Source organism: Haemaphysalis longicornis, unplaced genomic scaffold (genome assembly GCF_048455015.1).
Source record: "Haemaphysalis longicornis isolate Haplotype H1 unplaced genomic scaffold, Haemaphysalis longicornis Haplotype H1 scaffold_8, whole genome shotgun sequence".
In the NCBI taxonomy this organism is placed as follows: Eukaryota; Metazoa; Arthropoda; class Arachnida; order Ixodida; family Ixodidae; genus Haemaphysalis; species Haemaphysalis longicornis.
In genome coordinates, this window is record NW_027526445.1 from 127823887 (window position 1) to 127851250 (window position 27364).

Sequence of the window (27364 nt, forward strand, 5' to 3'; positions counted from 1 at the left end):
CTGCTACACGCGAAAATCTAATGCCACTCGCTCTAATGTCCTTTTTGTATTAAGGAGTTCCGCACAACTCATGCGCCTTCACGAACGCCTTAAACCTGCCTACTCTTGAACGCAATGGGCACCAAATGAAACCAACGAAACTCTCAGCACTAGAGTGTTGGCACAGAAATGTAGTTGAACTTTGAAATAAGACGATTTTTTGTGCCCTCTTTGTGGCGAAGTTCTCAAGAAGACGAAGTTCACTAAAGCAGCTACCGCTGGCAGGCGACGGCAACTGCTAAAGTCACTTTTAGAAATGGCTCACACCCTTTTTTAGAAAACACTATTTTGCATAACGTTTTCTTTCGCAAAAAAACATTTTCAACCCTTCTAACACGTTTTTATCTATGTTAAAAACTCCTCAAATATGAGCGCATTTCTCTTTCTGGACATTATCACCATCATGCCGCACACATTTAATGCCTTTGCGTTTTGGTGTGCCGCACAAACTGTCCAAATAATGTCATTAGGTTTTTTAAGGTCATATAAAAAAATCGTGGTTAAAAAAATCGTAGGTGGCGCTTGCTAAAACAGGAATTCCTTAAAGAACTTGCACGCCATACAATTTTTTCATCGCAAAAAGAACCCGCGCTCTCCATTGGTTTGCTCGCCGCGTGACATACCTGTATGTTCTAGTACACTGTAACAATGGGAACAAGGGAGGTGGGGGAGAAACCATCTTTTTAATACTTCTTTGGGCACTTATTGGGGCACTTGGGGCACTTTTTAATACTCTTGGGGCACTCTGCTTGCGTGCTTTGAATGTGAAAGCGTTACGGCTTCTTCCCGTGGCGATACTTCTCAAGGACTTTTTTGCTGCTACGTACATCGTGTATGTGTCTTTTCTGTCGCTTCCGTTTCATAGTCCTTTGCTCGTTATTACTTTGACAGCCAGACTGGTGACAGCTTGTGCCACAGTTTCTACAAAATCAGAGTTCTCCACTTGTGACATGTGTCATATTGCGTGACATGTGAATACATGTCACACAACATGACATAGCAAGAATGAAGTTTCAGGCTTTTCATATGCAGCCATTTATACCTCCCACCGATTTTCAAAGTTTCAAAAAGAATACTTATGGTGACAGCGCAACTACGCACTGTTGAGCCTTGAGTGAGCACCACAAATTACATTTTGTTCAATCAGGACCTCGAGAAAGCATTACACCCTTGTTAAAAAACTGTAGGAAGAGACCAAATTCGTTCGCTACTCGAGAGAATGCGTAAAATTGAGGAGCAACTGCAGTTCATGCAGACGTTGTATAGGCGTCTTGGCACCCATACTTTCCTTGTGTTTGAGAGCAGACATTAGTAGATAGTGGAGGCAGATAGCCGATAGGCAAATTATTAACGACAACAACAACAACAAGAACAATAATAATAATAATATAATGCAATTATTAGAACCGAGTGAAATATGCAATACAAGCCAGGCTCCTTACCTTGTGGACTATGGCTGAAGCAATATCCATCACAGATAGGTCGACTTTCTTGCACTCTCCGTTTTCCCAAATTGTACAGCTCACTGGGCAGGGCAAACAGAGAGATGATAGAACAGTGTCATTACACAAGCTTTTCCACAAACAAGTACCGTAATCCCACGATAACTCCAAGTCGTAAAAACTACTGAAAATTTCACGATAAGCGGAGTTTTGAGTTAAGTGAAATGCTGAAACTTTGTGGCCACGTCACCGATATACGAGCTAGTGCTGGTAACAAAAGCTCCCACTGCACAGGGGAGGTTTCATAATACAGTTTACGCTCGTTACAGCGGATTCGGCAACAACGGACTTTCGGTTACAACAGACCATTTCTGTTGGTTTGTCTGGTCTCTATGCATTTTAAATGGAGTCCACTCCACTCATGACGGACCTGGCTAGAGCAGACTGTCGGCTACAACAGACTAAATTTTAGGCGAAAATTGTTTCGACTGAATATTTATAGCGGACTTCCGCGGGGCCGGCACCCGATAAGCTTTTTCTTTGTTTAGTTTGGCAAGAAAACTGTTATGTCTGGCTACATTGCTGGCAGCTGGGTCGTTGGCGCAGCCAAGTCAAGCCAGTGGCAGTGACTTTTTTTTTTTTTGTGCGACCAGCGGCATGAGCGGCAGGGTAGCTGATTTCACTGTTGGATAAATTAAGCGTAATTAATGCTGTCGAACATGGGGAAAAACAGGCCGACATCGCCAGAACTACAGGCCTGTCAAAGCAGACGGTCCGCTCTACCGTCAAGAACAAGGCCGCTGCCAATAAACGCGACTCCGGTAAGATTGAAAACAGTGCTATCGAATACGCAAAGTGGTGCACCCGGAGGCGAGTCTTCCCTCGTCAGTTTTTTTTTATGTAATAAAATACTCGGGTCCAGTGGAGTTTGGTCTTTATTATTCCCATGCATGCATCGTTCCCATTCCGTTCGGTGAAAAAGGGAAGAGATGCCTCAAGTAGGGGGGTTGGTTCCCATCCATTGTGTGCAATCTGCCGGTAACCATGCGCAAGTCCAACTGGTCTAACTTTCGATTTCACAGCTGTCCATCATCAATCAGATCATTTCATTACAGCTGTTTCAATGACCAGACTAAAATCGTTAAAAATGTGGAAGCTGCCTTGGGGGAACGTCAGGCAGCGATCCGATTTGTTTGACGAACGGTTTCGGGAAAACCTGCATCATCGTGGAGGGATTTAAAAGAGCCTAGCTAATTCTGATGGCCACGGCTGATGTTTTATAGCGGGTTAATAATTGTGCCTAGTTATACCCTTGCTTTATTTGCTCAGCTTATCGTGCGTCTTTACACACTTGACCGCATGCGCTAGGCCTTTTCCAAGTGTCGGTGCTAAGCTTTGGAAACGGTGTTTACGCGACTCTTTGTCCTGGCGGACCACTGTGCAGAGGTGCTGCAGGCGTGTAGAAAGAACAAATTGTATGTACTATGTAATGCAATATTGGTCAAAGTACCCACTTTACGGCTCATACCCCCCCCACACCCCCGTTGGATACTGCATACTTCGGCTACAGCGGACGTTTTTTTTCCGGATTAAGACGGTCCGTTGTAACGGGTGTAGACTGTACAGGCAAAGTAGGTAATTCGCAGGAAAAACAAATTTTCAATCTTGCGGAAGAAAAAACCTGCGTGATGCTCATCTATATCGCCTTCACATTTCATCCCAGAAAGGCATTCTCCAACTGCTCAATGCATTGCATCAATCGTAGGTTGCCACTGCTACATTCCAACTTGTTGCGAAGCAGGCGCAGCATTTTTCTTGTTTCTGCCATTGTAGGCACTTCTTGAGGCTTCTAGTTGATCAGCTGCATCATCCGCAGCTATCTCAACGATGTCAGCGTCAGTCAGCACTCTGGTAATGGGGACATTGGCCTCGCACAGCGCGTACTCCACGCAAATTTGCCGTTCACGACTGCGTTCAGTGCATAGTTGGAGCTAAGCGTTCGAACAGAGACCTTATCAGCTGCCTGCAGCGGACTTTGCCTTGTGTCCTCTCTGCCAACATTTCAAGATATCTGTGGTCCCTTCAAGAAACATTTCGAGATAAAGGGGGGCAAATACATAGCACGTACAGAGGGAAATGCACGGCAAGGAAAAGTTTCGCCTTTTTGATAACCGCTATTTCGAGATATGCGAGTTCGAGTTAATGATGGATTACTGTACTTATGCTCTCACTGTATCACTCCATAAATGCAGCTATGTCTGCATTAGCTAGCGATTTGAACAAAGCAGTGAAAACTATGAGTGATGTCCTTAAAACGCATACGGCATTAACGTTACGTCTATGAACACACATGAAGCTTGAATTAAGATAAAGCATCGGATAAAACATCGAACTTGATAAAAGATCAGATAACCAAATGTAACAATAATGAAACTGTGTCCAGCCAATCGAAACACATCGCTTTGTAACGGCAGGAGCCCACGAGGAATCAAAAGCTGCTTGTGTCTTCCGTGAACAGTTTCGTTCTGAACCTAAGAGGTGGAGCTGCTGCTCCATGGTGCTAATGTTTCCATCATGGTGGCTGCAGTTCTCATGGGGCAAAATTGCTCCAATTTAGTTTGTTAAATAACCAGGTGAATATCATCACCGTGTTTAATGCTAAGCAAAACCTGCCCCAAATGTAACCTTCGTGCAATGTTTGAGCCCAGGTTAGTGCACAGTTTACAAAAAAATGGCGTTTTAAGGGGATCATGATGACAAAATACAAGCTTGGTTCATTCAATATGCTCGTTTGTCCCAACAGGAGTGACAGACACCAAATTTAACGCCAACGGCAAACCAAGCAAGATAGCAAGAAAAACAGATGAAGCAATGGCGACTCAACAACCTTTTTTTTCCTCTACCCTTAAAGGGACCCCGAAAAGCTTCGTGAAGGTGGCAATCAAATGCATTCAGGCGGTAGAACACATAACGGGGGATTTGTGAGCCAAGTGTGAGCCCCATACGTTGTACATATAATTTGTAAACAATTTTTGAAGATCGCCTTTCTCAGCCGATGAGCGCGACGCCGCAGTGAGCCGACCGCGGGTGACGCAACGGCGATCGCTGCTGACACAACGGCAAAGGCGCCCCCTGATTCGCCCAATCGCCGGCAAGGTCGGCCGCCGGCGGCGTCACTGCCATTGGCTTCCGGCTGCTCTTCCTCCTTCCTGCGCGATCCCGAGGCAAAGGCGGCAAAGGCGGGTCCGCAGTGATTGACGCGAGCCTAGGCGCAGGAATGTAGCTAGCTGCTTTGAAGGAGGCAGAGAGGGAGGAGGAGTCGATCGGCAAGTGGGGAGAGGTGCCTTTAATTGCTTCTGGCGCAGCTAATACTGAATGTAGATCAATAATTCCAACGGCATTGCATCGCTATATTGGTGCTACGTGACAATACAGGCCTTTTGTAACTTTTACAGAAGGCTTTTCTGGGTCCCTTTAACACCACAGGGACTTGGTTTTGTGGTTGGTGGCCGCCAAACTTCCAATTAAATGCTAATACAGAGTTAACATACTGACAACCCTGTTTGTAGTATCTTTCCTACCAGAGCACTGCTGAGGTCGTATACTGTAAAATTTGAGTCTTCAACATCTGTTATCTTTTTTTGTTTTTATTTACTTAAAGAGCAGTCCATGGGGTCGGAATGGTGTTGAGAATGTTACCAACGCTAGTTCTTTCAAACAAAACAAGACTGTATTTTGCCTTCACGGTCCCTTTAAACGTACTCATTTTTTTAAAGCCCCCTATACGAGTTCAACAACAATGCAGCATGGGTACGGTGCAGGTCAGTGACTGTTCATGACTCTGTTCAAGGTTCACGACTCTGTTCCCGACTCTGTTCAAGATTCATGACTCTGTTCACGACTCTATTCAAGTCATGATTCATGACTCTGTTCAAGGTGGCTCACCTTTGTCGAGACTGGCCTGTCCTCCCGCAAGCGGGCCCGTATTCTGCAGGAGGAGAGACTGCATTATTAAAGCAAAAGCTTTCTCAGTGGGAGTGATGGCATCCTGTCAGAGAGTTGATGCATTTCCACATAGACCGTTTGGTCGACCAAAATGCTCTGATAACATCTCGGGACACGCGGCGCGCGCGCGAAACCGGGCGTCCATTGTGCTGAAACGGTTACTCGAAAATCACCCAAGAAAGAACGGCTCTAAATAAAAAAAATTATACATGCATTGACCATGAAGGAGTACTTTAGCATACCTTTATCTCATAAGCTTGTAGGTGCGCTTACTTAGTGCGCAAAAAATCGTCGCATGAATTCGTTCTTCTTCATTTGCGATTTGGGTCTACGAAGGTTTGATGATCGGTTGGGCGCACTTTTAGCAAAAATTTTGACACACTTTCGAAGCAGTTTTGATGTCAAAAGGCTTTCGCACTTCTCTGCACTTTCTTCAGGAAGGGATGGTGAATTTTTTTTCCAAATCTATAGCACCCCACATGGGAAAGGTATCCCACGAAGAGAGCACGTCTTTACAAAGGTATAAGCTTGGCGCAAAGGGACGAGGACGAGGCGTAGGTGGGACACACGGGACGTAAAAGGGACGTAGACTGGACGTAGATGGGACGGGACACGAGGCACTGCGCTGTGTCTCATCTACACCTCGTCCTCGTCCCTTTGTGCTGTTCCGAGAGTCTTTACAGAGAGGGAAAGAGGTACAGATGGAGTACATAGCAAGCTGGCAATAGCTAAAACTGCAATGTAATTTGTTTTGGCATGTACCAGGTGCAATGGATCAAAAATAAGAAAAAAAAATTACCGGTGAAAAGCCACCAGACAGAGAGAAAGAACCCATGCGGCTTTAAAATAATTAGACCATGACATGAAGACCCATCCTCATTTTATTTAAAATATACTCGATAAAATCTAATTTTACCTCGAAATGAAGGACCCTACTTAAACAGTTGAAATTTATTCATTCAACCACAGCTAACTTGATTTTATTACAGTGTAGACCATTTATAAAGTAACCACTTATAGTGCGGGACCGGGTATAACAAGGGTTTTCCTGGCCACCGGTAGGCCTCCCATAGAACTCAATGCATAAGCGCATCGCTTATAATGCGGTCGCCTGAAGCACAATACTGTTTATAGTGTGGTTTTTTTGGCAGGTCCTCATCAACCAGTGCAGCTAGGGCACCGTTTTAGGGTCACAAAAAAGAAAGAGAAAAGATGAATTCGGCCATCCTACGCAGCCAACACTCCCTTCTCTTTTCTAACTTAAGCACATACAGTAAATTGAAAAAACAAAAAAAGGGCACCCTTTAGTTTGCGTGTTACGTTTGCACTTGCGTGATAACCACAACTACCCTTGCTCTTGGCACACCTGTGAAAATAGCAAGCCGCCGCCTCCCCTACTCACCGGGCATAGTAACTTGTTGCGATTAGAACCTTGTGCAGATAAGCGACCACCCCTTTATTTTCCGTACATCTAGAGATAGTGAGCCGACCTACCTGTCCGCTACCTGCACGTGGTGTTGATAAGCAACCACCTTCAGCATCGCGGACACAAGGCAGGGATGAAAAAAAAAAGAAAAAACATGGCTTGCGTTCCTGTCACGTTGTCTCACCGCCATAAGCTGGGCTTCTTCCCTCTCCGCAGCATCCGTTCTAGATGCTAACAAACACAGATCTCTCAAAACTTGAATACCTTTAAAGTATAAGTTCAACACCACGCTCGCAGCTTGTAACACCATGCAGCAGCGTCTGATGCAGGAAAAAAGAGATTAAATAAAGACCACACCTCTGTTTTTGAGTGGCATTCATTTGAGTGATGATAAACAAAAAATGACTGAAAGGTAGCTTGTGATATGGTTGAATCCGCGCATGTCTTGTTTATAGTGCAAATTTTTGCGGCTTCCGCAACACACGTTATAAGCATACGTTACGTTCTGACCAATTTTAGAGGCCTCGTTCATAATTACAGTTAATTCAATTTCCCGCTCAATATTACGAAAATCTAGCAGTCCTACCACGCTAAAAATAAGATATCGTTACACAGCTCATTGAATAGCTTACTAGCTTGAAGCCTAGCTCCAGAAATGCATACCTGCGCTCCATCCAAGCCGAAAGGATCCTCTGGAACATCTTCCTCATCACCATCCAGTCCCTCGGAACTCGACGTGTAGCCGTTGCAGTCGGTGTTCGAAAGCAGGGGCCACTCAATGTCCGACGCCGGAGGCTGCAGATTGGAACAACCAAGATACCGCATCCGACGCACGGAAGTTGCCTTAGCTGGGTTACGGATAGGCCACACGCTAGTGACACCCTCACACCTGTTCACTGGGTCTTCAAGACTGCTGTGTAGCAGGTGTGGAGAAGGCCCATCCATAGCTCACATCCTACTTACCTGTAAAGCACTTAATTAACACAACACGATGCAAACATTTCCCAGAACTTTAAAGACAGCTTATTCCACTGCACCCATCACACTTTTTGGCCTACAATACTGTGATTATAAAAAGTGTGCTCTCAAGTTTTTAGCAGAGATTGAATTTTCTCACCTAATTTCATACCATGCTTAAAGGGACCCTGCAACACTGTTTGAGCAGTGCAAGTAAACCTGCGCAACGTTTAGATTACACTGCCAGGAATACCTGAGCCAAATATTACACGTGCACGTGAAGCGGTGAGCTTGCAAATTGCTGTGAAAGACGCGGAAAAACCAACCCTGCCCTCTTCAATTTTCCTCATAATGCATTCCTGGCATGGCCTCAACAATGTCATTGCGGCCATGGCTGTCCTATTGGTTGTCGCTGGTCAACTTCGCGGCTTATTCCTAGCATTTACTGTGGCAATCCGCCGTCGTCAGCGCTGTGTATCAACCTCTTGTATGCCTGGACCTGTACGCACAGTTCTTTTTCGTATTGAGTGTGCGCGGAGTTTGAGCGGCGAACTCAATACTCACCTTTCAACCAGACCACTCGACAACAAATGTTTATTGCTTAAAAAACGCCCTACCAGCCTGAGCCCGCTTGTGAGAAGGCAGCCATGCCTGCTTTTTTGTGTCCCCAGACCGGAAATAGACCCCTCCACATTGTGGCGAAAAAGAGAAAACTCCCCGGCCTGCAATATATCGAAGGCCACCAAAGAGAACGCCGTGAGCCGCCCCCTTTTCCGGGAGATAGCGCGCAGCTTTAGTCGCCGTCGAGTTGAGAGGGAACAATTACGCACAATTTCTCATCGCGCGTAGTTTCAGTGATAGTAAACGGATTTTCGTAATTTTTGTGGGAGGAGATTGCTGGGACAATAGACTTTACCCCAAAATATATTCCGAGTAGTCGATGGTAAGTGCTGCAGGGTCCTTTAAATCCCAAAATGGTCTTTTACACCAGCTATCTTAGTCTTCTGCCCCCTTACACTTCCAATTTAACTGCCCTTTTTAGTTATGCCTCTCACCACTTTCACTAGATTAGTAACTTTTGTTTGGCGCTCTTTGCCCTAGTTGGCATTGTGCCAGTAAACCCGACCAATCATTACCAAGTCAACAAGTGGAAAGCTAAGCAGAGCTAGAAATCATGGAAGTTTTCATTTACGGTCAGCCTGTAAAAAGAGCAGTGAGCTAAAAGGCAACATGTTTGGCCCTTGGTTGCAGTTGGAATTGTAATAGAAAAATTGAGCTACTTGGCCACCCTTGAGGTCCAGTCCTCTGCTAATAAAGCCTACTGGCGGCATTTTTGCATTAATATATGTTTTCAGGCCATTGCCTATTTTCCTTCCCAAAGAAAGGGAAAGGAGAAAGAAAGACACACTGACGTCGACAACAATGACATCGTGCTCATTTTAGGTTAGGCTAGGTTAGATTAGGTTGGGTTTTGTACACGGGGAATGCGCACACAATTTCACTGCGAAACAAAACGCACGTGCTGCTTGGCGCTGTAGGTGTGAATTCACAGTGAATGCATCCAGCACCTCCTTGTATCATTTTCTGATGGTGCAAAGTCGCCCGCACAACACACACACGCTTACAACACACGACACAACACAACACACACGCTCACTCTTTCTCCCTATCTCCCTCTCCACAACCCCTTCCCTTGGAAAGGACAAGCCATTAGATGCTTCTGCTGTACAAGTGCGCGAGGCGCTGGCAGAGCTTGAAGGTCGGATTGCTTGAAGGTCGGATTGCTACGACGGACGGGCAGTTTTCTGTGTTTGTAACCAGAGCAATAAATAAGCTTTCCTTAAAAAATAAATGTGCCCGTACCCTCTGTACAGGTAGATAACCAGCGAAGCTCTAACACTAGGCTGGTGTTTACCCTTGTGTTACTCCTTATGGATACTTAAACTCCTTTCTGTTTATACGTTGCATGCTTGTGGTGCTTTTTTTTTTTTTTTCGTTCCCGTTCCTGCTCGCAGCCTCACTGATTCTAAGTTGCCCATTCCTCGGAAGAACGTATGACATGTAACCTTCTTCCCATTTCGACGTACTAATGTGTAGCCAGTGTTTGCCACTGCAATACTGACGCCGCCCCTGCCTGCCGCCATTGCTTGATCTGTACTAGACGCAGTAGCTTGCTACACGCCTACTCTGCTACGAGCGAGATGAATCCAGCCATCTCTCTCCACTTCCTTCTAACTATTCTCCAACTTGGTTTTCTCATGCATTCTTATCAAGTTGTGTACGGGAAGCTTTCTGTGACACAGGGCCACTGTATTTTACTTGGCCTAGCTGTATAAAGCTTTGCTTTAAAAAAAAAAAAAAGGCCGCGTATCTGCTCCTTTCGTTGCAAATGTCGACGAAAGACGATAGTCGACTGGCGCCCCTGCCAAGTAAATGCCTCCCTTCTCTTTCCCGCCGCTCACCTCTCATGTTGTTCCTCTCCCGTCTCATTCCTCCCAAGATAACACGCTAGAGGTTTGCTCAAGTCAATTTAAATTTACCACGTTCCGCTGTTCCAAGTCAAGTGCCTCGATGCCAGAGCTGCCATACGGCGGAGACGCGTGTGAATCGAGTGACCCGACTACAATGTTTATAGAACCACGTAGCCCTACTCCACGAGCGTTTCAAGTGGAACATTCAACCTATGCAGTGGAACCTCTCGTTGCTGTTGCCGTTTGATTTCTTAAATGCCGGCAGGAGTGCGGGCAACAGCAAGTGACGGCTTTCTGCAGTTGATGTAGTATTTGATTTGCTATCGCAAAAACCAACCATTCATAAATTTTTTAACCCTTTGAGGGTCGAATTTTTTCGGCAAATGCGACCCCCCAGGGTCGATTTTTTTTTTTTGCTGATTTAAATTTTTCGGATGAATCTATTTCGAGAAAAAATAATAGTAAGTTTTTTAGGGTGACCACAAAGTGACAAAAAAAATTGTTTATGTTGTTACATATATGTGGTTTATTCATGAGCAACACAAGAAAAATTCTAAATAAAAATGAGGGAGTAACAAGCCGGCACCTTTTGAGTGAATCAAAATCAGATAGACATCAGTTTCGTGGGCGCAAGAAGCGGGAAGCACCCGGAGGACGATACCGAAACCAGCCGCTGCGCGCGCGGCTGGATGCGGGAGCGATAGACAGCGCACCGCTCATAAAATACAAAAAAATGAGAAAAGAGCCTTATCAGTTTCGCAGGTGACCTTGGTATGTGGCAGGCGCAAGAAGCAAGAGGCGCCCGGGCGCCAGGTGGGCGATACCCAGCGCGCCCCCTCGTTAGTGGATGCGCAAACGATAGCCGGCGCGCCGCTGAAGTAAATCATCAAAAAATAAAAAGAAGAGCCATCGGCGCAAGAAAAAAAATTTGACGTATTTCCGAAGTGTGGCAGCACATGCCAAGCAAAAGAAGTTGGCGAAAAAGGCGCGCTTTTTAAAGATACAAGCAATGCCGTACATGTACGTCAGTGACCATTTTGAAAGTGTTCGCTGATGCCATACATGTACGGCCGTGACCCTCAAGGGGTTAATAAAAGAACACTGCTAGCATCACTCATGTATTGATTTTCTGCCTTATATTTCCATAATGTATTGTTCTTGTTCACCAATGTCGACAAGTACGAACGTTTACATTGGACTTGGACGTTTAGATTTGGCTGTGGGTATAAAAGGCTATTGGGCAGCTTCTGTTTCACTCTGGCCGGGTGACCGAATTGAGTCACAGACAGACAGGCAGACATGCAGACAGACCAAAATTTCTGCGTTTAAGTAGCCCAAGAAAGACTATCGTCTTTAAAACAATAAAATGAGTTCCTGAGTGTGCCCGCTAACCCCCCAAAAAGCCCGTACACCTCGGAGCTCACCTTGACCGGCGTGTTGGGGACCGTGGTGTCCTTGTCAGACTCACACGAGCTGTTATAGTCGCACGCCGCCACGCGTATCGGGGTCAGCACAACGCTTGGGAACACGCTGGCCGACATGCGGCGGTTCCTGAGGCCCGGCTTGGCGGCGCTCTTCTTGGGCGGAAGGTCCGGTGGCGATGACCGCCGCCGCTGAGGCGCCAGCCGGTCGTCGTCGTACTCCTCGTCCTCTTCGTCCTCCGGGCTGAGCCGACCGGCGACCGGCCCCAAGGACTCCTTGCCAAGGCGGCGACTGGCTTCGAGCAGAGTGGCTGAATAGCACTGAGCCAGGAAGCCGTTGGCTTGGTTGCCGTCGTGAAAAACTGCAAGGAGGAGGAGATTTGTGCCCTGTTTAGGTTAGGTGAGGTCGGAGTGACACATTATACACTGGTTGCGAAGCTCCCCCTAGACCCCAGGTATCAAAAACTCGTCCACAGTTGGCCACCTGTGCTGGGGAAAAACAGGGGCAAGCACGAGGTAAGTTGACTGGCCTGCCATCTGTTGACAGAAAGTGGAAGAAGTATTCAAGTGCTCGCGGCTGCTGCCACAAGTCACAAAAGAAAAAATCCCGGGCCACCTCCACTAACGTGAAACCTGGGGAGGGGTGAAGCATGCAGTGTGTGTGTATTCTTGGCGCCTTGGCATTTTTGCCAACGGAGAAGAAGCCATTGGGGGTGAAGTATACAGCTTTGCTGTAAAATTCTAGTCTTCGAAGCATGAAGCCCTCTAGTGCAAGGCGTAAACGAGTGTCCTGGTGTTTTTTTCAGTGCACGTTACGTTCTAGCGCGAGGCGTAAACAAGTTTCCCACTGTTTTAGTACCGTGACTACATGAGACGAATGACAATTACGACGACGACGACGACAGGAGACGCCAACAGCCCCAGCCGCTAAGGAGCTTCGCCCCTAAAATTGTCAAAACATAGCTCATTTTTCATTTACAAAGCAAGCTTGATTTTTATTAAGCTGTGTTATTAAGCAATTGTTCAGCAAAGTTCAGTTTTCGTCCCATAGGTACCGTGCCAATACACTTGCCCCTCAACTACAATGAAGCAGGGATGGTCGCACGGCCCAGATTCTTGAACGGAATTTTGCAACCGGCGTATATTGAGGAACTTCGAGGTTAGGTTAGGTGCCACCCTGTTGTTGCCCAATAAACTTCATGCTCTCCCATTTCTCTTGCATCATATCGCGATGTCAAGAATACAAACAACAAGAGAACGAACGGGGGGTGGAACAAACAGTGCCCTGCCAAGAAGATGATGCGGGAACTATGGTGCAATTCGTTTACACAGCAAACAATAAAGGCAACAGCTAATAATGTCCAACTTTTGCTCCTTGCTGTCATGGCTGTCACTGGCAGTAAGTGGGGGTGTGTGGCTCAATACATTCACCCACATAAATCTCGAAACTGCATTGCACATGACTGGTATCGGAACTGATACCACAGTGACCCCTGGCGAGGCTATCTGGGGCTCCTTTGGCTCTTGTTAGAGGACAAACGACTTTACAACAAACGACTCTTTCGTTGTTTAGAAATACATAAGCAATTAAGGTTAGCATTCCTTGAGTATCCCCGTAAATTATGTATTGAAGTTAAAAAGCACGTTACCACTCCAAGTTCAGCAAATCCAAGTAGGGCGAACAGCCAAAGTGGGCTGGTTTGGTTTGGTTGCTTAGTTGCCTCCACTGATACACTTCACGTTTTTGGCACTCACTGTAGTGTACAATCATAAGCAAATGAAATGCAAAAATGAAAATATGAACCAGAACACACAAATAGCGTAATTTCTTTCGTGCAAGTCAAACTTATGCGTGACCAAATTACAGCAACAAAGTTGGGAAACGTGGCTCTCCAAACATACCAATAGCACGCTGTTATTCAATTTCCAGAAACAGTATTTTTTTAATTTTGTGTGTTCCGGTTCATATTTCTGTGTCTACATTTCATTTGTCCGTGAATGTACATGTACCGTTGGTAGTAAGGAACAACGGTAGCCCGCATGCTAACCTTCCTACATCTTTTGACTACTCTTGCCAATTAAAGTAAAACACGCGACTACAATTAAAATCTAAATGTTGACAGGCTCCAGTGATAGTTAGGCAGCCTGCTAAGTAGTCTTTAAAGCATAGAGTTTCATACTAATATATACTAGAGGGAAATCAATTGTGTGCCGTTGTGGGCGCTGCCATAGCAGCTAGCAACGTTCCTATTCTACTTGGCTTGGCTAGTTACATGGCTTCTTTTAGCTTTTGAAGCCGGAATAAACAAAAAAGGATAACATTACTTTTTTTCTTGTTCATCTTGCATGAAGCTTCTGAACAATAACTGGAAAATCTTTTGGACCTTCACTTTTCCACTAATTGAAACAACTTTAAACAATCTTTTACAATAATAATGTTTTCTGAGGCCACAGGCAACTTTTAAACTTGTTGGCGAGCCACGCCATGGACCAGTGGAACACTGGCCCATGGTACATGACTGCACGCTTGCTGAAGCATGGCTCACCCCGACAGTAGTACTAAATTTGCCTTAGGCACTACAGTCACACCTCATTATAATAAAGTAGTATTGGGGCAAGAAATCAGTTTATTATATCCAAACAGTATGGGTAAAAATCAACTTCGACAAATGGGCAATCTGGCTAGCGCAAAAATCTTAGATAGAAAAACGCTACATGCTAGGCTTTGAACCCACTATAAATGAAGTAATCCTTCCCTGTCTCCTTGTGGCAATTCAAACTAAATGGACCAGAACATGAGAAAGTGAAATTACAACACAACGAAGTGTGTTTGACAAAACAGGCGTGTGTTCTTATTTACCAGTAGTAGGTTGTGATCTTCGTGAGATGGCTTTTCACAGCACTGAGCAGGATGAAGTTTTCCAGATTGTCCGCGCACGAAAGGGCCTTTTCTACTTGCGCAGTTTTGGACGTCGAGAGTTTTTCTAAGTAGCCTACCAGCCTTCCTTAAATATTTCTTCGTTGTAGCCGATAGCGCGCAAGGCTCTAGCAGTTTTGGTTTTGTTATAAACAGAACAAGGGTCATTAAATAAAGCGTGGCCAACAAGTTTTTATTAGTTCGCTATAGCCGATAATTCGCTATACAGTAAAACCTTGTTACAAGAGACACTCAAGGGAATCAAAAAACGTGTCTCTTGTAACCAAGGTCTCTTGTATGCAATGTTGCTAACATGGCGAACATAGGAAAACTAACCAAAGCGCTTCCATTTAAATGTATCTTGTAGCCAAGTGTCTCTTGTAATGAGGTTTTACTGTATCAGTGTTCGCTATAACGAGGTTCAACTGTATATATAAGTATGAAATTCTACGAATTACAGCACTCTGCGTCCCAACTGTGGCGAACTGGTTAAAGCCGCAGTGTTGTATTGTGCACATTATTTCTTCCCACGGTTTTCACAATAATCGCCCAAGAAACAAAACGTGACCCACCCTCGTGGCTCCGGGAGCGCTGCTTCCTGGCAACGAAGAACTCCTCGTCATCGGAGCTGGGCTGCTGTCGTCCGACGGACAAGTGCACAGCAGCCTGGCTGTCGTCTTCCTGGGCTGGATTCCCCCCGCCTCCCGTCACGCTGGACTCCACCAGACTCGACAGCTTGTCCTGGACTTCCTGGGGCAGGTAGGGGGGAGCCTCTTCATGGCCGTTGTGGTTCGAAAGGCTCTCGAGTCCACTCTCCTCGTCGGAGTTTTTCCGGTCTTCCGTATGCGGAAACCCTTGGGGTGGTGCGGAGGAGGAGAGAAGAGGAATGTTTGGGGTTTATTGCCCTTTCGAAGGAATTGCCGAAAGCACAGAATTTTGTGAGAGGTGATAGGCGTATCCTTGCAAGTAGATAAACACACACACGGGAAACCCATTTTCCAAACTCTTCTCTTCGCTAAGGCGAGAATCTTATCTTGAGAGAGTCTATAATCCCACTTATCATACTGCTAAACGATACATCACTGCTCTTTACAGGAAAGGGGATCATGATGCCATTGTGGAGAGAGTCTGCTCTACTGTACACGCATTTAGTTGTCTGTCGTGAGTGCGGAAGGTAGAAAAAGTAAAGAAGATATCCTGAAACTGATTGCAGTTTTGTTGTTAGGATGATTAGTTACATAAATGCTGTAATTTGATGAGATTTGGTCCGTAAATACAGGAATCATTTTACCTGCCATATCCTCCCTTCCGTGCTCCTTACTAATATGGCGAGTGGGACAAACCACTTCATGAAGTAAGCAGGGTGCCTGACTGACACTTACTGCAAGCAGTTGGACCATGACTGCATTAGGAGATGAACAATGCTGGTGACGATGATCATGGTGATGACAACACAGAACAACACAAACATAGACACTACTGCGCCAAAGTTCTAACGAAAGTTCTACTGCAGAGGAATTTTAGATGCAGTATTAAAGCAATTCCTCTAGACCCTGCTAGTGAATGCCCTTAGATCTGGGGATCAACCCTTAACAATTGCACCCCTTCTATGCACCCCTAAGTGTCTACCGAAGCAACGACAACAGAATTACACTTTCAAGGAAGAAATTTCGAGTAAGTTCATCCTCTTAGTGTCCGTATCGGGTCATTTGTTGACACAAATTGAGCACCACTTCTGCCAGTTATTGTACCGTAGTTTTACTGCTCTGGAGTTTTGAATGTATGAAAGAAAACGTTCCAGACCTTACCAGTGAATGTCCCTAGATCTGGGGATAAACCCTCAACATTTGGCTCACTTCTATGCCCCACTAAGCAGTGTCCAAAGTGACAGACATTGAATCACACCCCACAGGAAACAAGTGGGGAAAGTGGGGTGGGGAAAGTGGGGAAACAACAGAAAACAACACAGGGCCATGCCGACAAAATACAAGTTTGATATATTCGAAAAGATTTCGTTGTTTTATAGTGCCCCCAGCACTTACCCTGTAGCAAACAAGCCCGCATTCACTGAGAAAATCAATTTAGGTGAAAGTTTTTATTCTCCCAGCAAAACGTGTTTTCGTGACGTCTGCTTTGAAGTGCCAAGGGCGGGTATTCAAGCGAAATTCCAGTGCATCATTCGGCTCTGCAGCCTTGCTTACCGTCAGTCTTCCCAGACAGCGCTACCAAACTCAGCCATGGACTGTTGTCCACCGTGGCTTTGTTTTTGACTGTACTTGCGCCTGGCTTGTTTTTGTTATGGTACAAAGTAATCGTTTCGTAAAACATGGGGTATGCTCAACAAACAGGGTCCTGTAAGACAACGTCGCTTACGCCAATTGGCATGTGTTGTGTGAGACAACTCCAAAGCGGCGGACTGCTGTGCAGCTAAAACAAGCGTAGTGAGCCAAGTGCACATCGGTCCTTCTACGATAACGTGTATTTTCGTAACTTTCATTGTTTACCCCACAATTCCTACAGCTACAAAATGAATATGCATTACATTTAAGCACAAATAGCTCCTTCGGCAAGCTTATAAGCTCTGCCTGATTTGCGTTCGCTTTTGCCAGCCTGAGTCAATCGCAGGGCCACCACATATGACATCATAGGTTCTGTTGCGGGAAACGAGCTAGTGGGCCGCATGGCCATTCCCTTTTTTTCCTAATTATATAGTTTATTTGAGCGAAGTGTGCATTAAAAGTGTTGTCAATATGATTCTAACGAGGCAATCTTTAGAATGAACCAAACTTGTGTTTTGTCTGCATGGCCCCTTTAAAGTGCGTTCGCTTACCGTCCGTGTCGGGTCGGTTGTTCTGGGCGCTTGTACCGGCGTTCACAAAGGCACAGCTTGCGCCTCCGAGCCCGTGCTGTCCCCCGTTCTCGGCGGCAGATCCGCCAGACGTCCGGTTTGTGTGGAACCCGGACCAGACACTCTCCGGTTTGTCGTCCGATGCTGTTCCAGGCGAGGACTTTCCTTCGTAGTTGCACCTCGATCTCGCTTTTCGCTTGGGACGCTTCCTCCTGCAATAGTCACGAAACGGTGAGAGACAGCCGGCGACGTTAGATTGGCTTACCGCCTGACTCGGTATGTCGCAGGTATGTGAGGATGACACTAACTAAAAAAAATGTACATTTTAAAAAACACGTGCTCTGCAACATTCCCGGCATACATTTATTTGACGCATACACGCCCCTGCATCAGCGTTTCAGAAGAACGTTGCGACAAAGCACGTTGTGACAGGCTCGACCAATCCTGATTCACCATGCGTTTGCGATTCGTGGCTTAGTGTACAGGGCAGCGACACCAGTTTCTACGCTTTCAGCCTTTTCTGTGTTAGCAGGAACAGCTGGTGCTGCAAGTGGTATACTTGTATTCGTAACATTACATACTACTAATATCGGCAAACTTGCTTTTACACGTACCCCAGTGTCTTCCTAAAAAACAAACAAAAAATAAATGACATGACTCGGGCTAAGTGACAAAATTGGAGGCATCTGCTTCATTGCTGTATATTTGCCATGCTAGTGCTAGATGCGTTTGAAGAGAAATACCAAATAGTTTGTGCATTCCAGTCTGCACTTCTCTGTTTACGTTTAACCCGTTGCCAAAAGCACAATGCAAAGCAAGTGCGCAGGTCAAGTGTATGCTGTGGGAAAAATTAAAGCCGCTCCCCTCATCGTGAAAGCTGTTGGAAGTGCAGAGCAGTGATTCGCCATAATCGGCTATAGTGCTGTTATCCACTCACTGCTACCACCCAACGCAATTCAAATTTCCCGCCTCCGTAGTGCTAACGCGCACGCTGCCTGAAACAGCGCCAGTGGGAGTTTTGTTCTTTCTGTGCATGCTTTTCTTCCCGCATGTGCCAGCGCTGCACTGCCACTTTTTTTCGCTTACTACCGTAAAAACCAACCCAACGAGCATTCCTAACTAAATGAACGCGGGCGCTGCTGGTTAATTACGCATACTTTGTTTGAAATGTACCTGCAGTTTTCTTTGCGCTAAAAAACGGGGAGATGAATGACAAGCGCCAGCGGTTCACGAGTTGCGAACGCTTATGATTATATAAACCGCTTGGCTTTTGAAGCCTCTGGGTTACAACGCGACGACGGAATGCCGTGTGGCTCTACTTGAAGGTCGAGCGAGCGAGCTACAACGACAAGGCGAGCCCCTAAAGTGCCCTGCACCTAAAATTATGCGCAAAGTCAACCGGAAAAAACAACAAGTGGTGGACGCACTGCTTGGTCCTGTCCTGCATGGGCTTGAGCTGCCCGTTGGTGGTGTAAGTGGCCACTACTTGGGCATGCATGATTCCCAGCACCAGCATCATGGCTATGGGCGTCAGCACCTCCGTCAGGGTATTCTCCTGCAAAATGCGGAAGCGTTTTCATTTGCAGCTTTATCTCCACAGACGTTGCAAAAATACATTTGGTGTCCCTACACAAACACATAATGTCGTTACAGCACGTTACTTTTAAGGGGGGACGTGGAATGTAAAACGACTTTTTTATTTATAGACTAAATTGAACCAAATTAGCAACATTCATGAAAACAACCATTCTAACAACAAAACTGAAATCGGTTTAAGAATACCTTCTATACTTTTTAAGTTACAAGAAGACGAATTACCAGAAAGTTGATTTCAGCATATTTAACTAATTAGGCAAGAAGCCAACAAGTCAACAAGATTCGTATGTCAGTGTGATCAGAAATGTTGATTCTTTGCAGGGAAGCTATTGGATTATTTTATTATATCCTTTAGGTGCAAAAAAGAACAAGAAAGGTTGCACCTTCCTTTTGAAATTGGAAATAGTTTCATGTCAAATTATGGATACCTACAGGAAATAAAGCAATAATCCAATAGCTTCTTTGCACAAAATAGACCTTCCTGATCACAATGACATAAAAATTTTGTTGACTTCTGGCTTAATTAGTTAATATTGACGTGACTTTGTGAAGGTAATTAGTCTCGTAACTCATAAGGTATAGACGCTTTTCTGATGGAAGCGAAAAGCAAAAACACCCGTGTGTACAAGATTTCGGCGCACATTAAACATCCCCAGGCGGTCAAAATTAATCCACAGCCCTCCACTACAGTGCGTTTCATCACCTGCATTGCGTCGGCGCATTAAACCCTACAATCAATCAGTCAATCAATCATAGGGTATAGGAGATATTTTTAAACTGATTTCAGTTTTGTTATTAGGATAGTGAACTACATAAATGCTCTAAATTTGATTAGATTTGGCGCATAAATAACAAAAATAGTTTTACTTGCCATGTCCCCCCCTTAACATGACATTGCTTTGCGTCCAAATTGTTTACGAGTAGTCTGTATAGTACTGTATATCCCCTCGTGCCCTAGAAGGGTTGGGGGTGCAACTATATTAGAGCAGTACTCTTAGCACTGTTACTGCAAAAGCAATGACCAAATAAACTTCACGTTAGAACATGCTATTTTTATTTCATAAAATAAGCAGCACAATGTACTACTTTAGAAGAACAAATGCTACATCATTAAGCTTTGCTCCACTCTTCAAATCGTAAGCTTCGGAATGAAGCAAAAACTTTGCGAGTCTGACCAGCATATCCCAAAACGTTGAGGATGACAGCTGACTTCACGGAAAGAAATTTTGAGGAAATTAGTCAAGAAATTTGGAAAGATGAGAAGAAATAGTCATTTAGAAGGTTTCAAAGTGCGACAGTTTTGTAAATACTTAAATACAGCAGTAATATCTTGCGAGGTACATCCTTCTGGACTACTTGACTATAAAATAAACTAACACAAAAATCAATATTTTTTTTTTACTAATTTTCAGTTTCTCCTCTTGGGGAAAACTTTCTGTAAATGACTCAGTTTCTCTGAAGTCAGAGTCTGACAAAATAAAAGATTGTTTTGATTATAAAGGCAGTTGTGACAGAATAATAATACAGTAAAACCTCATTACAAGAGACACTCAAAAGACCCAGAAAACATGTCTTTTGTAACCAAGGTATCTTGTATGTGATGTCGCTAACATGGCGAACATAAGAAAACCAGAGTCTGCTCGGAGCCTCTGAGCTGAGCGGACGTGCTTTTTACGCGCTCCTCCGTTTCGGAGGGATCAGCTTTCACCCCGGCAGCAGCGAGCAGCTCTCCGGGACCGTCTGCGCCGCCGGCCCCGCAGACGATCTCGTCTGGCAGTACTATGCTGCCTCCCGGACAGCCCCCGCTTCAAGTCTGCGCACTGGATCCTGCTACCACCACTACGTACGAACAGGATGCCCCCATCGAGGTGGATGACCAAGGTGGGGAGTGGATAACCCCCGGGAAAGCCCGCAAGCCTAAACTCACCGCCCGCCCAAGCCACGACCTACATGCAGTCGGATTTCACCTGCCAGCCATGCAATCCGACGCGCCAAAGGAGCGGCTCGAAATTCTCCCCGCCGCCATCCGAGCGGCGAAGCTACCGGCGCATACATGCGCCGATATTTCACTCCACTTACGCCATCGCGACCGCCTTGCTGTTTTCAAAACAGAGCACATCGAAGTTGTGAACCGCCTCCTCCGAGTACAATGCATCACCCTGGCCGGACGCACACATCAAGTAGCTCCTTACCTCATGGCCCCCACCAACTCGTGCCGCGGAGTAATCCACGGAGTTTCCCCCGATGCCACGCCTGACGACCTTATCCGGGACGTGCAATGCTACCAATCCGACATCCTGTCCGCCCGCCGCATGGGTAATACAAGCTCTGCCATACTTACATTCTCGGGCACGCATGTTCCATTTTTCGTCTACTACCAACGCATCGAATTTCGGTGCCGTCCCCACAAGCCTCGTGCCCACCACTGCACAGTCTGCCTGCAATACGGACACCGCACGCTGGCATGTCCCGGCAACCAGCAGCGGTGCCCCATCTGCTCCACCGTCACCACCCGTCCCGACGAGCCACATTCCTGCACACCTTGGTGTCTTCATTGTGAAGGCTACCACGCCCCCTTCGCTGAAGTCTGCCCCATTCGCAAGACCCGGGATGAGGAATGTGCCAACGCGGCCCAGAAGCAGCTCCTACGGCACAGACAGCTCGAAAAAGTACAGCAAAGCGCCTCACTACCAACGAAGGCATCACCCCCTGCACCGTCAAAGCCGCCCACTTCATCCGTGGCACTGCCTCCGTCTGCCACGTGGGGGGGTCAGCGATCAAATATACCCCCTGCACCATCAGCCCCTGCACCATCAGCCCCTGCACCTAAACCCGCACTGACTGCACAAGCGAGGTCTGCGCCAGTGAATCGAGACCTGCCCCCGCCACCGCCTGTCGCACTGCAGGTAGGGCCGCCGATTACACCCGCACTCGCCTCCCAAAGTTCCCCCACTCCTTGTCGCGTCGACCAGCTCGAGCAGCGGCTTTCCGAGCTTACCTCGCGCGTAGTTGCCCTTACATCGCTAGTCGAGAACCAGCAAACACGTCTCGAGGCGCAAGACACACGCACTTCTAGCCTCGAAACGCTCATTACAACGCTCACGGAGTCGCTTAACAACCTAACTGCCACCATAAGCAAAAAATTTGATGACGCCCCAACACCCATGGAAGACACAAGCCAATCAATTAAACGCGCGCACCCGGTTTCCGCTTCGGTTGTTGGGGTGGCCCCCAAAATTAGGCCCGCCACCCTTCTCGTCCCACCCAACATTTCCGAATAAGCTCCCCTGTGGCACTAGAATTGGTACAGTGGAACTGCCGTAGCCTTTCTACGAATCGTACGCCTCTGCATCAATGGCTCCTTACGCAAGCCACACTCCCTCACTTTCTTCTTTTACAAGAGACAAGGCATGCAAAAGTTATCCCTGGCTATCGAGCTCTGCATGCCGACCCTATTACGCCGCTATCGTCCATTTACATTCGTAGGGATATCGCATATGAACAGGAAGACGTCCCCTCCTCATTACTTCCATACGTTACGGCCCTCTCCTATTACCCAGAGCCCCAGCAGCCACCCCTTACTCTTGTGAATGTCTACAATCCCCCCAATTCCACAGTCCTGCTCTCTCCTCTCTTTCGTTTTCTTCAATCCTTTCCCAAACGGCGTGACATAATCCTTGGTGGAGACTTTAACGCCCCAAACACCATCTGGGGATACTCGAACACCCTTCGTTCGGGCCGCCTTCTCCAAGCACACACCATGCAGGGCTCATATACACTCCTTAATACTCCAGACACGCCCACACGAGACGGATACGAGACACAACGCCCCACAACACCTGATCTTACCTTTCACAACGGACCGAATCCACCGGCAAGCTGGCAAGTCCTTCCGGATACCCTTCTCTCCGACCACCACATCATTGAAATTACACTCATGCTCACACACAAACCTAAGAAACGAGTCGTCACCCATACTAACTGGGACCGCTTTCGTCGCATGCGAGCCCAAGAACCAACAACTAACTATGGCCTGTGGATACGATCGCTGAAGAGGGCGCAGTCTGAAACCACCACCGCCACCGTGGCCGACCCGCCGTCGGACAACCCCGATCCACACCTTATGCGTATGTGGAGACGCCGCAAACGCCTTCTTAGTCTTTTACGTAACCAACCCCACAACACACAGCTAAGGCATAGCCTAGACACCCTGAACACCGACATACTAATTCACTGCTCCACCCTTGATTCAGCGAATTGGAATCGCATATGCGATTCCATCAACTGTTCGCTCCACACTAAATCCCCTTGGTTTCTTCTCCGCTCCCTTCTTGGTCCTCAGCCGGCTCCCCTCCCCACTCTCCAAAAGCACCTTTCGCTACACGACGCTGACTCTCTTATCCGAGAGGTGACCGATTTATACATTCCGCCACCACTCCCTTCTCTCTACCCTGAGTACACAGGGCCTCCAAACAGTGATCTCGATCGCCCTTTCACATTACCCGAGCTGGAACGTGCTCTGGCTCAAAATAAAGCTGGTACCACTCCGGGCGCGGACCAGATCTCCTATTCCATCCTAAAAAACCTCCCTGACTCGGACAAAGAATTCCTTCTCTCCCAAATCAATGAATACTGGAGCACAGGTACGCTGCCTGAGGATTGGATTTCTTCCACCATCTCCCTCATCCCCAAACCTGGCAAGCCCCCCACCCTCCCAAACCTTCGCCCAATTTCTCTCACCTCTTGTGTCGGGAAGACGATGGAACGCATGGTTCTCGCGCGTCTCACAGACCTTCTCGACAGTACCAACTTCCTACCCAACAATCAGATCGGTTTTCGCCCCCATATGTCTACCCAAGACCTCTTTCTTCTTCTTCAGCAAACTTTCTTTCAGCCCTCAGGGTCTCAAGTTCATGCTCTCGTGACTGTGGACGTACGCAAGGCCTTTGACACCCTCCTTCACGACGCCATCCTTTCCCCGCTCCAAGACACTCATTGCGGCTCCCGCCTCTACTCTTATGTTCGTTCGTTCCTTCGCTCCCGACAAGCTCGATTCCGACTTGGGACCGCTCTATCCCCACCCATCATTCTTACCCGCGGTACCCCTCAAGGTGCCGTACTATCACCTACCCTCTTCAACCTCGGCCTTGCCCCCCTTGCCAGAGCCTTGTCCGAGATCCCCAACCTTCAGTCGCTTCTATACGCCGATGACATTACCCTCTGGTGCACCCATGGGTCTCCGGGGGAGGTGGAACAAACGTTGCAATCTGGCCTTGACCTTATTTCTCAGTTCTTTGCCTGCTCAGGCCTGCAAGCAGCTCCAGAGAAATCAGAGCTGCTTTTACTCTCCACCACTAAATACCAACGATCTGTCAACCCACTCTTGTCGCTTACCCTCGATGGCACTCCCGTCCCCCGATCTTCATCCTGCCGGGTTCTGGGATTTCCCCTCCAAGACCACTCCTTCTCCCATGTAATAAAGTCCACGATCACCACATGCCACCAAGTGACTCACTTGGTCCGACGGGTGGTCAAGCGGCGTGGGGGCATCGATGAACGCAGAGCCAGTCAGCTAGTAACAGCCTTCGCCCTGAACAAAATCTTGTACTGTCTCCCATACTGCACATTAACACAAGCACACATGCGAAGTGTTCAATCTGCCCTTAACACACTTTACAAAGCTGCCCTGCGTCTCCCAACACACGCCTCTACAGAGAAATTATACGCCACAGGTCTCTTCCTTCCTCTTCCTGATCTTCTGCGCCTCCACAGGGATCGACAGCTGGGCCGTCTGTCTGGCTCCGCGCAGGGCCATTGGCTGCTTCAGCGGGCGGGCATCAGGCCCATTGACTTTCCCCTGCACACCCCCCAACGGCCCCTTCCCAGTAACCTCCGCTGTGCCCCCATTCCCTCCAACATGACCCCACACCTTCACGAGGGCAGACGGCAAGCTCGCGCGTTTTACCACGACCCCTTCCCTCCGGACACTGTCACATGCTATGTTGACGCGGCATATCACCCAGCTTGTGGCTCCACTGCTTGCGTAATTATGTCCCGCCCCACTGACACCCCAATAACCTCCACAGCAGGACCTTATTCCCATCCTACTTCTCCCTTAGCTCTCGAACTCGCGGCGATCGTTCACGCAACTAGAGAACTAACTTCCCTACCCCCTTCCCCCCGCTACCGCATATGCTCCGACTCCATGGCGGCTATTCGAGCTCTTCGCGACAACCGAATTGCCGAAGATCTGCATGACGACCTCTCTGAAACTCTCACGCTCCTCTCCCCTGCCTCGGTCGCTGTGGTGTGGGTGCCGGGCCACTCAGGGATTATTGGCAATCAGCTGGCTCACCAGCTGGCCCGCGAGATTACTAACCGGGCGCCGGTGATCCCTTGGCCTTTCCCTCCCATGGCGGACGAGGCATATTTCTACAAGAAAACCCTCAAAGAGCACTACCAACACCTCGGGCACTCGCTACAGACTCTTCCGCCACCACACATTACCCTATCCATTGCACAAGTGCACACCCTTCGGGCAATCCAGCTGAACACCCTCACCACTCCGGCACGTCTTTACCACTACGGCTATCGCTCCGACCCATACTGTCCCAACTGCCCCGCTACGTACGCAAATGTTGAGCACATCCTCTTCTCCTGCCCCGCTGCCCAGCAGTCTCCTCATTACCCTAACCCCCCTCCTCCGAACTGGCGAGTGTGGTTGGCGTCGGCGGCCCTCGTCGACCAGCGAGCCATGATTCTTCTTGCGGAAGAGTACGATGCATAGGTCTTAATCTGACCAGAAATAAAGTTTTCTCTCTCTCTCTCTAAGAAAACCAACCAAACCGTTTCCAGTGAAATGTCTCGTATAACCACTGTAAGCGCCTCTTGTGACAGTCTCTTGTAATGAGGTTTTACTGTAATGTTTACTGCAACACAGACTCTAAACAATTAGGCTAGTTATCATGAAAGATAGATACTAATAGAGTGGCAACTGACCCCCTGCCCTCTCACACCACCTCTGTACCCTTACAGGGACTAATTTGCGTGATTGGTGGTTACCACTAAACATGATTGTGCAATCAGGATGGCCCCCATCGCCTATTTGGTTGAGCCCCTTGAATTCTAGCAACTGTCCTTCTAGTCCATGGTGAAAACAGCGCATAAAAGGCACATAAAAAAACAACGTGCCATGTTTGTGTTTTCCCTTCTCTGTTGTCTTCATCTTTCATGCGTTGTTTTCACCAGGAACTTTCACCAACTTGCCCAGTTCGCCACCCTCGTAAATGTCCTTCTAGTCCCTCAGCAATGACGTTTAAATCCCCACTGACATTTTGTGGTGGGAAATTTGAAACTATGCCAACACTTGTAACCATTTTTTTATGTTGTGAAAGCAGCGTCCTTTGGGGCGGGACGGCGATTGAACGAGTCACCAGAAGGCTGCTTCTTTCAACTAAAACAAGCACGTCTGTTCAACCATGGTTTCTTCAAAAAGTGTCCCAAGGCGTTCGATTGGGGTGGTCACTCACCGAGATGAGAGCATCATCTTGCGATGAGTGCACGCAGAGCGAGCCCAGTTGTAGAAAGTAAAGGACGAGAAGGAACACACATATACTGCTGCTGGTCTGCTGCTTCCACCTGGAGAAAAAGGAGAGAAAATTCAAAGACCACTCACCCCTGAAGTGCTGTGGATGTTAGCGCAGCGACTTTGCTAAGTATCCAACATTTTCACACGACCCTTTCCCCACATATAATGTTGTGCAAAACGTATTACCAGAGTCCTTCAATGCTTCTCCGGTCATGAAACTCCCGGCCAAGTTTCGTACGGGGACAAAGGCTACCGCGAGTGGCACCACCGCAGATCGGAGGGCATCGGGCAGCCGCCGCTGCTCTGTAGCCAGACCGGCAGGCAGGAATGCAGTAGCAGCATGCCCGTTCGCACCAAATTTTTTCGCCCCTCACAAAATGATAAGTCCATTTGAGTGGCCCACGACACGCAAAGCGAGAGTGCACTGTTGATAAGGTGGCAAGCGTCTGTTTTATCTTACTCCGTGGTCCGTTCCCTGCCAAACGCGCTCTGACCACGCCCCCGACTGCCCTCCGATCAACACCAGCGCCGCGGCGCGGCAGCGTACAAAGCTCTCCCATAGCGTGACGGCGAAGTTTCATGACCAGAAAGGCATTGAAGGACTCTGGTATTATGGACGGTGGCAATAGGCACTCGACGGCTATCATGTCCTCT

At 47.4% G+C, this 27364-nt stretch overlaps 2 protein-coding genes across 2 annotated transcripts in view; one reads left to right on the plus strand and one right to left on the minus strand.

The window, feature by feature from the left end:
* The window catches only part of Phtf (putative homeodomain transcription factor), a 56967-nt gene that overhangs the window by 21413 nt on the left and 8190 nt on the right, over positions 1-27364 (minus strand). The window contains exons 6-13 of the mRNA XM_077681309.1: positions 26652-26760; positions 18954-19081; positions 17509-17738; positions 15251-15532; positions 11765-12123; positions 7576-7707; positions 5427-5469; positions 1482-1564 (exon numbers count right to left, since the gene is read on the minus strand). Of these exons, the coding sequence (XP_077537435.1) occupies positions 1482-1564; positions 5427-5469; positions 7576-7707; positions 11765-12123; positions 15251-15532; positions 17509-17738; positions 18954-19081; positions 26652-26760 (1366 nt within the window). The remainder of the gene's footprint in view (positions 1-1481; positions 1565-5426; positions 5470-7575; positions 7708-11764; positions 12124-15250; positions 15533-17508; positions 17739-18953; positions 19082-26651; positions 26761-27364) is intronic.
* LOC144149694 (uncharacterized) lies at positions 23463-25909 on the plus strand. The gene has a single exon (XM_077681345.1). It carries the CDS (start codon positions 23882-23884, stop codon positions 25907-25909), a length of 2028 nt encoding a protein of 675 aa, XP_077537471.1. The 5' UTR covers positions 23463-23881.

Bases quoted from the DNA above. Each gene is read 5' to 3' on its own strand.
- LOC144149694 (XM_077681345.1), top strand. From the start codon at position 23,882: ATGGAACGCATGGTTCTCGCGCGTCTCACAGACCTTCTCGACAGTACC.